This window comes from Bombina bombina, chromosome 7 (genome assembly GCF_027579735.1).
Source record: "Bombina bombina isolate aBomBom1 chromosome 7, aBomBom1.pri, whole genome shotgun sequence".
Lineage (NCBI taxonomy): Eukaryota > Metazoa > Chordata > Amphibia > Anura > Bombinatoridae > Bombina > Bombina bombina.
Window position 1 is genome coordinate 160,494,529 of NC_069505.1, and position 16,075 is coordinate 160,510,603.

At 36.4% G+C, this 16,075-nt stretch overlaps 1 protein-coding gene across 1 annotated transcript in view; it reads left to right on the plus strand.

The window, feature by feature from the left end:
- METTL15 (methyltransferase like 15) overlaps nucleotides 1–16,075 on the plus strand; it is a 595,857-nt gene that overhangs the window by 50,950 nt on the left and 528,832 nt on the right. The window contains exon 2 of the mRNA XM_053720395.1: nucleotides 11,704–11,899. Within this exon, the coding sequence (XP_053576370.1) occupies nucleotides 11,704–11,899 (196 nt within the window). The remainder of the gene's footprint in view (nucleotides 1–11,703; nucleotides 11,900–16,075) is intronic.

Here is a 16,075-nt window from a genome sequence, read left to right on the forward strand (position 1 = left end):
CATTTTGTCAGGCTTTGGTTAGGATTAAGCCTGTGTTTAAAACTGTTGCTCCCCCGTGGAGCTTAAACTTGGTTCTTAAGGTTCTTCAGGGAGTTCCGTTTGAACCCCTTCATTCCATTGATATTAAACTTTTATCTTGGAAAGTTCTGTTTTTGATGGCTATTTCCTCGGCTCGAAGAGTCTCTGAGTTATCTGCCTTACATTGTGATTCTCCTTATCTGATTTTCCATTCAGACAAGGTAGTTCTGCGTACCAAACCTGGGTTTTTACCTAAGGTGGTTTCTAACAGGAATATCAATCAAGAGATTGTTGTTCCATCATTGTGTCCTAATCCTTCTTCAAAGAAGGAACGTCTTTTGCATAATCTGGACGTAGTCCGTGCCTTGAAGTTTTACTTACAGGCTACTAAAGATTTTTGTCAAACATATGCCCTATTTGTCGTTAACTCTGGACAGAGGAGAGGTCAAAAAGCTTCAACAACCTCTCTCTCCTTTTGGCTTCGGAGCATAATACGCTTAGCCTATGAGACTGCTGGACAGCAGCCCCCTGAAAGGATTACAGCTCACTCTACTAGAGCTGTGGCTTCCACCTGGGCCTTTAAAAATGAGGCCTCTGTTGAACAGATTTGCAAGGCTGCGACTTGGTCTTCGCTTCACACCTTTTCAAAATTTTACAAATTTGACACTTTTGCTTCTTCGGAGGCTGTTTTTGGGAGAAAGGTTCTACAGGCAGTGGTTCCTTCCGTTTAAGTTCCTGCCTTGTCCCTCACATCATCCGTGTACTTTAGCTTTGGTATTTGTATCCCACAAGTAATGGATGATCCGTGGACTGGATACACTTAACAAGAGAAAACATAATTTATGCTTACCTGATAAATGTATTTCTCTTGTAGTGTATCCAGTCCACGGCCCGCCCTGTCCTTTTAAGGCAGGTCTAAATTTTAATTAAACTACAGTCACCACTGCACCCTATGGTTTCTCCTTTCTCGTCTTGTTTCGGTTGAATGACTGGATATGGCAGTGAGGGGAGGAGCTATATAGCAGCTCTGCTGTGGGTGATCCTCTTGCAACTTCCTGTTGGGAAGGAGAATATCCCACAAGTAATGGATGATCCGTGGACTGGATACACTACAAGAGAAATAAATTTATCAGGTAAGCATAAATTATGTTTTTATTTATTTTTTGTTTTGTTTTTAATAACAACAATTTGTTTATTATGTTATTAATATCACACTGAACGTACTTGCCTTATGTGGCGTATCCTTTTTCTTCTTTTCTCTATTCCAACCTTTTTGAGTATACCTAATAGCCCATAAGAGATTGCCCATTGGTTGGTAAGGTCAACTGCCAAAGCTCTAACCATAGTTTTATTGAGCTCCAGAGTAGAAACAAGTTACTGGGAGGTAGCTAAACACATCTAGCAAACCAATGAAAAGCAGCAGAAGTGCGTAGACACCAATCACCAGTTATCTCCCTGCAGACTATGCTGCTTCTGAGCCTAGCAATGTGTGCTTTTTAACAAAGGATACAAATAGAACAATTAAATTTAATAATAGAAGTAAATTGAAAGGCAACTTAAAATCCCACATTTCGTTCATGTAATTAGCAAGAGTCCATGAGCTAGTGACGTATGGGATATACATTCCTACCAGGAGGGGCAAAGTTTCCCAAACCTTAAAATGCCTATAAATACACCCCTCACCACACCCACAATTCAGTTTTACAAACTTTGCATCCCGTGGAGGTGGTGAAGTAAGTTTGTGCTAGATTCTACGTTGATATGCGCTTCACAGCAGGTTGGAGCCCGGTTTTCCTCTCAGAGTGCAGTGAATGTCAGAGGGATGTGAAGAGAGTATTGCCTATTTGAATTCAATGGTCTCCTTCTACGGGATCTATTTCATAGGTTCTCTGTTATCGGTCGTAGAGATTCATCTCTTACCTCCATTTTCAGATCGACAATATACTCTTATATACCATTACCTCTACTGATTCTCGTTTCAGTACTGGTTTGGCTATCTGCTATATGTAGATGAGTGTTCTGGGGTAAGTAAGTCTTATTTTTTGTGCCACTCTAAGCTATGGTTGGGCACTTAATACGTAAAGTTCTAAATATATGTCTTTAAACTTATATTTGCCATGATTCAGGATAATCAGTATTCCTTCTTTCAGAATGTCAGTTTCATTATTTGGGAAAATGCATATGAATAAAATATTTTTTCTTACCTTAAAGAAATTTTCTAATTGACTTTTTTCCTTGCGGGCTGTTAGGCTCGCGGGGGCAAAACAATGCTTCAATTTATTGCGTCATTCTTGGCGCTAACTTTTTTGGCGCAAAATTGTCATTTCCAGCGCCATAGTTGACACCGGAAGTTTACACGTGGTTGCGTCATTTTTGACGCATGTGTGTTACAGACGTTTTTGCGCCAAAAAGTGTGGGCGTCATACTTGGCGCCAAAAAAATGTGGGCGTCATAATTGGCGCCAAAAAATGTGGGCGTCATACTTGGCGCCAAAAAATGTGGGCGTCATACTTGGGGCCACTTTTTTTCTCATTATTTCAGTCTCACTTTTTTGTTGCTTCTGGTTGCTAGAGGCTTGTTTGTTTTGTATTTTTTCCCATTCCTGAAACTGTCATTTAAGGAATTTGATAATTTTGCTTTATATGTTGTTTTTTTCTATTACATATTGAAAGATTTTCCATAAATTATTCCTGGATCAGAACATACTGAGGGATTCCTGTTGACTAAGAAGTCCTACCAAAGCTAAGTTCATTTTTTTTAAATGTTATGAATCTTTATCTTTAGCTATGGTTTGTAATAAGTTATCATGATAAACTTTTACATGCAGATTCCATTAGTATTTATGCTTTATGTATTGCTTTTCTTTTTACATCTTATGTACAAGATATACTTAGAAAATTTATAAGAATATTTTTCTGATTCTAGGTTAAGGCTTTGTCTGACTTTGCGCCTTCTATTAAAAATGTTTTAGGTCTTTTTCAAACTTATTTTTTCATGAAGTTTCAAATGACCAACAACATACTGAATTATCCTTCTCTGATGATGTTTTTTCTCTTTCAGAACTTTTCTTCATCAGATATTGACACTACCAAAACTACTTTTTTATTTTTTATTAGAGTAAATTTGTTTTTTTGTTGAAAAGGTGTTGATTATTTTGGATATTGAGGTAACTAGTTCTTTTTCAAAACTAGCTAACATTTTATTTCTGCTTATTTTATCTTATGTGTCTTCAGAGGTTTTTTTCCATTCCTTCATACTAGGGAATGGAATAGGCTGACAATTTTTTTCAAAGGTTTTAAATTATATTCTTTGCTGGCAGTTAAATTCAATTTTGAGGGTTCTCCGATTTAATGGGGCTATCTCTACTCCTGCTAATACTATTTTGCTATAGAAACAATAGCATAATTTTATTTTCTTTTTAAATGGTTGTATCCTATTTAAGGACATTTTTTTATTTTTCAGGTACTTTTCTTGGACCTGTAATTTATTTGGATGATGTTGCTTTTGCTCCATTCTTTCTGTTTACTTTAAAGATCAAGTATCAGATTATGTATTATTTAGCATTGTTAAGGGACAAAGTCTACTGCTCATTTGAGGTTCAGACTGGGTGCTGTTTCATTTGTCTTGTTGTCTTGCATTTTTGTTTATGCAAGTCCGGTGTGTTCTGGTCCCTTAACTGGATTAACATGCTAATAATTTTATTTGTTTCTTCATTTTTATTGAATATTTTCACAAATGAGGTTTAATCTATGTCTTTAGCTGTTTTTAGCTAGAAGAAATTTTGTGATTTCTAAAAAAATCCTTATTTCTTTTTTCCAAGATAATCAATTATTTGATTCATATTGGATTCAATTCTTAACTGTTACTCTGGGCTTCAAGATTAAGTTCTTAGACTAAAACTTTAAGCTTATTTTAGTTTGGTTGTTCTAACTAAAGAACAAAATTTTTAATTCTTACTCAAGTAACATGTTTTTATTTAGAAGTTTTTTTTGGTTCTATTCGGTCCAAAATTCTTAGATTTTGGGTACAAAATAAAATTTGAAGTAAAACCGTCTGTGAGAAGTCTTTTTCTCTCTATTATATTCCAGCTATTCCAGTAAGGCTAACACTTTCCTTAATGTGTTTCAGTCCCATATATTTTGGATAATGTTGAAGTGCGGTTGATCACCTGTTGAGGATCAAGCGCTGCTCAGATCTGGAATCTTCTGGGGTATTTATTCCAGTTCCATTTTTAGGATCTGGGTTTTGGGGTTTTATTCAAACTATTCATTGTTCCAAAGATAGAAAATCTTTTTATTATATAAATGTACCATCTTTTAGATTGGTATTTATATGGTCTATTCTGACTTTTTTTTGGTCAGTGATAGCATTATTTGTTTTCATTAGATACAATAGATGCATATCTTCATTTCTGTTTTCATTCAGATTATTTTTATTTTCTGAGACTACGGAATCTCATATGATTCAATTTTGTTTTTTCAAGACATGGTTAGAGGATCTTTTTATCAAAAGCTCTTGATTCCTCGCACAAGGGTCACCTTTTTTAGGTTTCCAGATAGATTGTGTCACTGTCTTTGTCTCTAACAGATACGTGATTTTTTTCTTATTGGGTTCCGTCTGTCGGTACCTCCAGTCTCTATTATTTCCTTCAGTTGCTATATATGCATGGAAATTTAGGTCTTATGGCTGCAGCATTGGATTCATTTCCCTTTGCTCATTTTCATAGAAAACCTTTCCAGTTTTTTATGCTGCATAATGGTGCAGGGATTCTAGGATTTCACTTTTTAAATCTTCGAATTCTATGTTTATCTTTGATTCAGTGGTTAAGATCACCATCATTTAGTTCTACAGGTCTCTTCGATTCTTTCAACCTGGACCATGATCTCTATAGATGCGAGTCTTTTAGGTTGGGATGCTGTCTGAGGTTCTCTGTCAGCACAAGGGGTTTGGAAATCTCAGGAGGCGAGATTATCATTTGATATTTTGGAACTCCGTGCATTCCCAGAGTTCTTCAGTTGGTTTCTTTTGAAGAAGAGACATTTATTGTTTTTTTTCAGACATTATCACATCTGTTGTGTATGTCAATCATCAGGGTGTGACTATCAGTCTTTAGACTGTGACAAAAGTATCTCGGATATTTGCTTGGGCTAAATCCAGCTCCTATCTAAATTCTGGGGTCTTTTCCCAGGTATAGACGTTTGGGAAGTGGATCATCTCTGTTAATCAAGCTTTACATCCGGGAGAATGGTCTGTACCCAGATATGTTTTTCAATTTTTCAGATGTGAGGGCTTCCAGAAATAGATCTGTTGGCCTCTCGTCTTAACAAGGAATTTCCCAGGGGCCTATTTCAGGTCCCGGGATCCTCAGGCGGAAGTAGCGTATGCATTGACACTTCCTTGGAATTATCATTCTGTCTATATCTTCTGCCTCTAGTTCTTCAAAAATTCTAATGGAGCGTTCGTTTGTACTGCTGGTCGTTCCAGCATGGCCTCACAGGTTTTGGTATGCGGATCTCATTCGGATGGCCAGTTGCCAACCTTGGACATTTCCGTTAAGACCAGACCTTTTATCTCAAGGCCCATTTTTCCATCAGGATCTCAAATCATTTAATTTGAAGATATGGAGATTGAATGTTTGATTCTTAGTCATAGAGGTTTCTCTGACTCAGTGATTAATACTATGTTACAGGTTTGTAAATCTGTCTCTAGAAAGATTTATTATCGAGTTTGGAAGACTTTCATTTCTTGGTGTTCTTCTCATAAATTCTTTTGGCATTCTTTTAGAAATCCTAGAATTTTACAATTTTTCAGGTTGGTTTTGTCTGCAAGTTATTTGAAAGGACAAATCTCTACTCTTTCTGTTCTTTTTCACAGAAAGATTGCTATTCATTCTGTTATTCATTGTTTTGTACAGGCTTTGGTTTGTATCAAGCCTGTCATTAAGTCAATATCTCCTCCTTGGAGTCTCAATTTGGTACTGAGGGCTTTGCAGGCTCCTCTGTTTGAACCTTTGCGTTCTCTGGACATTAAATTACTTTCTTGGAAAGTATTGTTCCTTTTGGTTATCTCTTCTGCTAGAAGAGTTTCTGAGTTTTCTGCTCTTTCTTGTGTATCTCCTTTTCTGATTTTTCATCAGGGTAAGGCAGTGTTCCTTCCTGTTATTCATTATTTTGTTCAGCCTTTGGTTCTTATCAAACCTGTCATTAAGCCAATTTCTCTTCCTTGGAGTTTTAATTTGGTTCTAAAGGCTTTACAGGCTCTTCTATTTGAGCATATGTTTTCTCTAGTCATTATTTACTTTCATGGAAAGTATTGTTCTTTTTAGACATCTCTTCAGCTAGAACAATTTTTAATTATCTGTTCTTTCTTGTGAGTCTCCTTTTTCTGATTTTTTCATCAGGATAAGGTGGTTTTTGCTATCCTCATTTCAATTTTTACCTAAAGTTGTGATTTCTATCAACATTAGGGAGGAATTATTGTCTTTTACTAAGACTTCTTTGGTAAGATTCTTACATTCTTTGGATATGGTAAGAGTTTTGAAATCTTATGTTGAAGCTATTCAGATTTCAGATAGTCTTCTAGTCTATTTGTTATCTTTTCTGGTGTTAGGAAGGTCAAAAGACTTCTGCCATTTATTTGGCATCTTGCTTAAACTTTTGATTCATCATGCTTATTTGGAGTCGGGTGGATTCCCGCCTCGGAGGATTATGGCTCATTCTACTAGGTAAGTTTCTACTTCCTGGGCTTTTTAAGAATGAAGCTTCTGTTGATCAGATTTGCAAAGCAATGACTTGGTCTTCTTTGCATACTTTTACTATGTTCTACCATTTTGATGTTTTCTCTTCTTTAGAAGCAGTTTTGGTAGAATGGTACTTCAGGCAGCTGTTTCAGTTTGATTATTCTGCTTATATTTTCAGTTTTTTTTTCATTATAAAAATTGAAACTTTTTTGATTTGGGTAGTGGATTATTTTTTCAGCGGAATTGGCTGTCTTTATTTTATCCCTCCCTCTCTAGTGACTCTTGCATGGAAGTTCCACATCTTGGGTATTTATTATCCCATACGTCACTAGCTCATGGACTCTTGCTAATTACATGAAAGAAAACATAATTTATGTAAGAACTTACCTGATAAATTCATTTCTTTCATATTAGCAAGAGTCCATGAGGCCCACCCTTTTTTGTGGTGGTTATGATTTTTTGTATAAAGCACAATTATTCCAATTCCTTATTTTTTTTATGCTTTCGCTCCTTTTTTATCACCCCACTTCTTGGCTATTCGTTAAACTAAATTGTGGGTGTGGTGAGGGGTGTATTTATAGGCATTTTAAGGTTTGGGAAACTTTGCCCCTCCTGGTAGGAATGTATATCCCATACGTCACTAGCTCATGGACTCTTGCTATTATGAAAGAAATGAATTTATCAGGTAAGTTCTTACATAAATTATGTTTTCGTACCATGAGGGTTTAATTTTGTCTTTTATGTCTGGTGCCAAACCCCTACATTATTAACTGAATTTTGTTTTTAACCTGCAGGACCAGCAAATATAATTTTGAAAAATAACACAAATAAAAAATATATAATTTTTGTATAAACAATATTCATTTTATTAATAATAATATACCAAGACAAATGTAAACAGTAAATGCACAAACAAATAATAGCTGTAAAGAAGTGTTCTCCGTGTTTCAAATGAAAAGTGATTGACAACTAGTGTGGAATCACAGTGAAATGCTTTGTTACAGTATCACGTTCTAATCTAGTATAAGCAAAATATAAAAATGTTTGGTATAATTATATGTATTGCTTGTGTTGGTAAAATAGTAGTGTAACAATTATTATGAATCTTCTTAGGGTTAATAGTAATTACATATTTTTTTGCCAGGTATAATTCATTTCTTTATAATAAAAATATACACAACCCTGAGCCACATACTCTTGAATGAGAGATGAGTCACTGTCTACTGTTAAATCCTAATAGAAAATGTATAATTGAATTTCAGCTGTTAACTTTACTCTGGTAATTTAATTTATTAGATTTTTTTTTTATAATTATTATTCGTGATAAATTTGTTAACCAATTCCCTTCCAGGTGTTTGCTCAGAACTTATATGATTGCTGGCTTTTTGTAATGTAATAACATCTTTGTGTTGGAATGAACAATAATTACTGCTAAATAGAGATTAAAGGGGCCTACTACTCGAACAGTTTCTTTGTTCAATCTAAAATAAATGATTTCAAAATGTGTAATGGTGCTGAATAAATCAACCTTTTTTTATGTATCTCGGTCAGCCACTGAACAACAGGTACCTAGATATCAGCTGTGCTTGTTTTTTATCTACTTAAAAGGACAAGTCAAATTAATAATAACGATAACAATATTAATAATAAAACAAAATCCAGTTTATTAAAGGGACAGTCTACTCTAAAATTAAAAAGATAGACAATCCCTGGACCCTTTATTACCCATTCTCCAGTTTTGCATAACCAAGACTGTTTTAGAATTGTACTTTTTACCTCTGTGATTAGCCTCTGCAGACTGCCCCCTTATTTCAGTTCCCTTGACATACTTTCATTTTAGCCAATCGGAGCTGATTGTATTAGTCATATTTCCTATAGTATGCCTCCTTTCTCCTATAGCGGATTGACAGTTCTGCAAATGCGTGCATTAAAGTGCTCCACAAGTAGTGTGGAGAACAGCTTTAGAAATCTATTCTCTACCAGTTATAGAAGCAATGCTAGAAAAGAAAGGGCTCAACAAGGCGCAAAAATAATGTATTTTAGAGTGCAAAAAAATAATATATATATACAGGGAGTGCAGAATTATTAGGCAAGTTGTATTTTTGAGGATTAATTTTATTATTGAATAACAACCATGTTCTCAATGAACCCAAAAAACTCATTAATATCAAAGCTGAATAGTTTTGGAAGTAGTTTTTAGTTTGTTTTTAGTTATAGCTATTTTAGGGGGATATCTGTGTGTGCAGGTGACTATTACTGTGCATAATTATTAGGCAACTTAACAAAAAACAAATATATACCCATTTCAATTATTTATTTTTACCAGTGAAACCAATATAACATCTCAACATTCACAAATATACATTTCTGACATTCAAAAACAAAACAAAAACAAATCAGTGACCAATATAGCCACCTTTCTTTGCAAGGACACTCAAAAGCCTGCCATCCATGAATTCTGTCAGTGTTTTGATCTGTTCACCATCAACATTGCGTGCAGCAGCAACCACAGCCTCCCAGACACTGTTCAGAGAGGTGTACTGTTTTCCCTCCTTGTAAATCTCACATTTGATGATGGACCACAGATTCTCAATGGGGTTCAGATCAGGTGAACAAGGAGGCCATGTCATTAGATTTTCTTCTTTTATACCCTTTCTTGCCAGCCCCGCTGTGGAGTACTTGGACGCGTGTGATGGAGCATTGTCCTGCATGAAAATCATGTTTTTCTTGAAGTATGCAGACTTCTTCCTGTACCACTGCTTGAAGAAGGTGTCTTCCAGAAACTGGCAGTAAGACTGGGAGTTGAGCTTGACTCCATCCTCAACCCGAAAAGGCCCAAACCAGTACTCCACCTCCACCTTGCTGGCGTCTGAGTTGGACTGGAGCTCTCTGCCCTTTACCAATCCAGCCACGGGCCCATCCATCTGGCCCATCAAGACTCACTCTCATTTCATCAGTCCATAAAACCTTAGAAAAATCAGTCTTGAGATATTTCTTGGCCCAGTCTTGACGTTTCAGCTTGTGTGTCTTGTTGAGTGGTGGTCGTCTTTCAGCCTTTCTTACCTTGGCCATGTCTCTGAGTATTGCACACCTTGTGCTTTTGGGCACTCCAGTGATGTTGCAGCTCTGAAATATGGCCAAACTGGTGGCAAGTGGCATCTTGGCAGCTGCACGCTTGACTTTTCTCAGTTCATGGGCAGTTATTTTGCGCCTTGGTTTTTCCACACGCTTCTTGCGACCCTGTTGACTATTTTGAATGAAACGCTTGATTGTTCGATGATCACGCTTCAGAAGCTTTGCAATTTTAAGAGTGCTGCATCCCTCTGCAAGATATCTCACTATTTTTGACTTTTCTGAGCCTGTCAAGTCCTTCTTTTGACCCATTTTGCCAAAGGAAAGGAAGTTGCCTAATAATTATGCACACCTGATATAGGGTGTTGATGTCATTAGACCACACCCCTTCTCATTACAGAGATGCACATCACCTAATATGCTTAATTGGTAGTAGGCTTTCGAGCCTATACAGCTTGGAGTAAGACAACATGCATAAAGAGGATGATGTGGTCAAAATACTAATTTGCCTAATAATTCTGCACTCCCTGTATATTGAAGCGCAAAAAATAATATATAAATGAGCAAAAGTAGAAGCACAAAATAATGAAAACAGATCTATTTTCTTCCATTACAGTTTTTTGAAGAGGGGCGTTAAAGGAATAATCTAGTCAAAATTAAACTTTCATGATTCAGATAGAGCATGAATACTTTTAAGCAACTTTCTCATTTACTCCTATTATCAAATTTGTAAGCCGGACCATTTTTGGTTCAGCACCCTGGGTAGCGCTTGCTGATTGGTGGCTACATTTAGACACCAATCAGTAAAAGCTACCCAGGTGCTGAACAAAAAAGGGCCAGCTCCTAAGCTTACATTCTTGCTTTTTCAAATATAGGTAGCAAGAGAAGGAATACAAATTTATAATAGGAGTAAAATAGAAAGTTGCTTAAAATTGCATGCTCTGTCAGAATCATGAAAGTTTAGTTTTGACTAGACTATTTCTTTTAGCAAAGCTACTAGTGCGGCTGTATAAATATTGCTATTGGTTCATATATGACTTACATGAAGAATAGTTGCTTATTTTCATTGATAAATAAGGCACAGGTAATAATCCAACTTAAAACTGATAAATTTGAGCGCACCGATGCGCTTTTTTTAAAAGGCGAACTGATTAAAACCCATAGGAGAATAACCTGGAGAATTATCCTTGTACTTGATAAAACTTGCTCTATGTGCTACTGGATGCCAAATTTGTAACTTTGTTGATTTGCGTGTGTTTCTAACTTCCAGAGATTTGTCACTGGCAGCCAAGGGAATAAAATTACTGCTTAGTTGTAAAAAAAATACATATAATGGGAACTAGAGTAGAACCTAATGTAGAATTTTAGGAAGGGGCAACTATGTGACCTACCTACAACCAAACCCCTTGTCACCATTTATTGCTCAGTATTTTTGTTAAAGGGACAATTAGGTCAATATTAAACTTTCATTATTCACACAGAGCACACAATTTTAAGCAACTTTCCAATTCAATTCCATTATCTAAATGTGCACAGCCTTTTTATATGCACACTTTCTGAGGCACCATCACCTACTGAGCATGTGCAAGATTCACAGAATATACGCATATGCATTTTTGATTGGCTCTTGGCTGTCACATGATACAATGGGAGGGAAAAATAACTAACATTAAAATTTGTCAGAAAGAAATCTTCTAAATTCAAATTAAATTTTTTTTGTATTGTCTTTTTATTGTGCATGTATTGATTATCCAATTCTCCTGTGTTTAGTGGTCATTAAAGGGTAAATGACAGCCCTATCCAATTGTATTATCCTTTTCTTATTGTTTTCATGTGAACTGGTTGTGTGTGTTTTTTCTCCATCCCTTTTACAGTACCATGCAATCTTCAATTAGAAACATTATTGGTAGAACATATACCGGGATCCATCAGTGTGTTACAAATGCAACTTTCCAGGCTATACGGTCACAGCACACTCAGGAGTCATTAGATGTAAATGTCACTAAAGCGCCGCACATACCGGTGATGGTTAATGAAGTCTTAGAAAGTTTGGCTCCCCAAGAAGGACAGGTAAGTGCACCATTTGTTCAATTTATATCTTTAGAGAATATTTTAGAATTTACAAGTGAGTCCTTTTCAAATCATAGATTAATTCTATCATACACACAATCATATGTTAGCCTAGTTTGGCAAAGACGTTTCCAAAAATCGATCCTACTTTTAGCTTATTCTATTTCCTAAGATCTAGAAAACTTATTACAATTAAGAGAATCCATTGCAGTGGATAAAAACGATTTGCAAGATGAATAGTAAGCTTTCATGCTGCCCTAGACACTGAGAAATCTGCTGCCCACAAAAGCCCCACACTCAACTATGTACATCATTTTTGAGTCATATTTTAAAAATGGAGTACAGTGATGCATGGGGAGTAAAACAAGTAAAAAAAAAGTTAGAGAATATAAAAGTGGAAACAATTCGTGTCAAAGACTTCAAATTTGCTACCCCCAAAGCGTGCTGCTCTAGGCACAAGTTGGCCTCAGCTCAAATTTGTCCGCAGCTCCAAGTTGGATGCAGCTCCAGGGATCTTTAATCTTTAGTGAGTCTAGGATCCTGGTCATGGTGGATTTGATTTAAATTACGATTTAAAGGGACACTCAGGTCAAATTAAATTTTCATGATTCAGATACAGAATGTAATTTTAAACAACTTTCCAATTTACTTAAATTAAAAAAAATGTGCACAATCTTTTATATTTACACTTTTTGATTCACCAGCTCCTACTGAGCATGTGCAAGAATTCACAGACTATACGTATATGCGTGTGTGATTGGCTGATTGCTATCACATGGTACAGGGGGAGTGAAAATAGACATAACTTTGAAATGTGTTAGAAAAGAATCTACTACTCATTTGAAATTCAGAGTAAATGCTATTGTATTGTCTTGTTATCTTGCATTTGTTGATTATGCAAATCTACTGTGTTTACTGGTCCTTTTAAATCACTAGTCAGTAAGACCTATTTAAATAGATTAAAATCATGGTTTTCATTTTTAGAATAATACGTTTTAAGAATATTTTTTCCAGTTACACCAGACCATTACTGATTTGGTTATATATCATTAGATATGCATAGATAGATCGTTAAAATTAATGAAATTATTTGGAGGGGAACTATCTCCAGTTTTTTTGATTAATCATTCATACTTGATTAACTTTTCACCTGTACTTTATTAAAAGGAGAAAAGTAATGATCACATAAATAATAGCAATTGAAATAGTTTTATTTAACTAAAACACTAACATTATCATTAATTTTCAATGCTTGCTCCTCCCTCCTCACACTTAGGTCCTTGTGCAGATTCTCTCCAAACAATCTTCTATTTAGTGAGCTTCTTGAAACGTAGTATAGGTTGATTCTGTGTACATAGATTTGCAGGGGAACAATGGCAATTAAAGGGTGACTAAAGTCCAATGTTGAAAAACCTGCATAGGTAGGCTCAGAAGCAATATTCTACTGTGTGCTAGCTGCTTGTCACTGTCTCACTCAATGTATTCAACTAGGCCCCAGTAGAGCATTGCTCTCCTTCAACAAATTATTCTAACAGAATGAAGCAAATCTGAAAATAGAAGTAAATTTAAAAATGAAATGCTCTATATGAAACCCAAAAGTTATATTTAATGATTATGTCCCTTTAAAGTCTATATATCAACTCTGTATGTTAATTTTAATAAATTTGCTGTGAAGACTGAAAAGTCAGCTGAAATGTGTAGATAAATACTCACTTGTTTGTGAACTTGAACACTTGAATACTCGATAAACCGCTAACTCTGTAAACTGCACCTCTAAGTGCTGGATTATAACAGAGATTGACTACCTATTGTGAAGATGGATACACAGAAGCCAAAAGATCGCCACAATATCTATGTGGATACATTACACTGTAAAAAATACAATCGCTTATACTGAGTGACGGTGTGATGCTGGTATCACATGGCCTGGATCAAGAGACAGTCTCAGAGCGGTGAACGGAATAATCCACTGATAAAAAGCCAAATCCTTCAACATCTGTGGAAATGAGGTGGAGCAGCTTATAGTGAAACTCCCCTGAAATAGAAACATAGAATTTGACAGTAGATAAGAACCAAAAAGGTCCATCATATCTACCCATGTTGCATGTTACTTTTCCTTAGTATAGCCTTAGGCGTGTCCCAGGCATTTTTTAATTCCTTTACAGTCTCTTTGTTTACCACCTCAATTGGAAGTTTATTCCATAAATCCACCAACATTTGACAATAGCGGTGATGCTATCATCTGGCAACTCGAAAGGAAACTGAAATCAAAATACACAGATGATGGAAAGACAAGATACCAGCTTGACAACCGATTTAAATTGCCTTTGATTTATGCATTTCCAGAATACAGATAACATTAAACATCAGGACTATAACACATGAAAGGGTACTCTTTCTTTCTAATGACACGGTGAGTCCACGGATCATCATAATTACTATTGGGAATATCACTCCTGGCCTGTAGGAGGAGGCAAAGAGCACCACAGCTAAAGCTGTTAAATACCACTCCCCTTACCCACAATCCCCAGTCGTTCTCTTTGCTTGTAGTTCATGTAGGTGGTAAAGTTAGGTGTCTGATTCTTCAATCAAGAGTTTTTTATTTTTTAAACAGAGCATGCTTGTTTTGTTTTTTCCTTGGGGTTTAGCTGTATTCCACGTCAGTCTCTTCAGTAGAGCTGTGGTGGCTTTTAAGTTTTTGGGAACTTGGGGGGTATAATCCCCTCTGTGCCTCCCAGGATATGATGCTGCCCCTTTTTGGGTTAAAGACTATGTTGGTTTACTTAGTCTTTTCCCTTTGTTTGCAGGTCCATGATAGGAAGGAATAGGAATCCTTTCAAGCCTGGGGAGCTGCCATTACTGCCTGGCAGTCTGGAGGTAAGTGCTTTTTTATTTTTTTCTGCTGGGTCAGGACATTTTTGGCACTTATGGGGTTAATCCTGCTTGTGTGCAGGTGCCTTTATTGACAGTTTTATGTTATGTGGGGCACTATTTTACTATTTGTGCTCTGTGTGAGGAATGGCTCTATGAGGCTAACAGCATGTTTGTTTTTATTTCATAATTAGGCTGCACAGTCTTTTGTTGGAAGCATGTTTATTTTATGAGGCTATGTTCTGATGGACAGGTTTGTTTCCCGGACATCGCATCTGTTGCTGGCTTTTGTGCCTGCTGCATATTGTACAGCTTAGTAGCGTGTCAGGTTTTCTCCCGGCGGCGGTTGTGTGTTTGTTCTAAGGCCGGCCGGGATGGAAGGGCATGCCCACGATGGTTTGGCGCAAATTTTTGTGCGTCCTCTAGTTTGTGCTGCTGTGGGAACGAGTCTCGCTTGGTGCGGTCTGTTGGCTTGTGTTTAGAAGGCTAGCATAATTTAGCTGCAGTTTTGTTCTCCTTTGTTTTCCGGATTGAGGAGGTTAGGTAAGCACCTCAGCAAAAGTTTGTTGAGGTGTGGTGGTGGTGCTTTACAGGGGTTTTATTTCTTTCTTGTTTATGAAGGTATTTCTGTTTAATTTTTTTGCAACGTTATTTAAAGTGACAGTAACGTTTTTATTTTTGTGATAAGTTTTTTTTTTTTTTTTTTTTGCAGCCTCATTTATTTTTATTGGGTGTAAAATGGATCAAGAGGACTTGCAATCTGTGACCTGTAATTTATGCCTAGATGCTAATGGAGAGCCTCTAATCCCTTTCTGTTCCTCTTGTATAGAGAGGACTATGCAGTACAGGGATAGACCCTCTTCACATGCAGTGTCCTGCGTGTCATCTCAGGCTAGTTTTTCTTTACAGGATTTGTCTACTCACATATCCTCTGCTATATCTGATGCATTGTCTGCTTTTCCTGTGTTACAGTGTAAACGCAGAAGGACTTTTGATTCTGTTGCAGTTTTATCTAATGTTCCATCTCATAGGACTGAGGACAAAGATATTTCAGTAGAGTCTGAGGGTGAAATTTTAGACTCTGATAGTGTGTCTCCTTTGATTCTAAAGGGGTTTCTTTCAGATTTAAATTGGAGCACCTCCATTTGTTACTCAGGGAGGTTTTGGCTACTTTGGATGATTCTGATTCAATGGTCATAGTTACTCCCAAGAAGGCTAGTAAGCTTAATAATTTTTTTTGATGTTCCCGCCGTGGCGGAAGTTTTTCCTTTCCCGGATAGGGTTTCAGAGATCATTTCTCGGGAA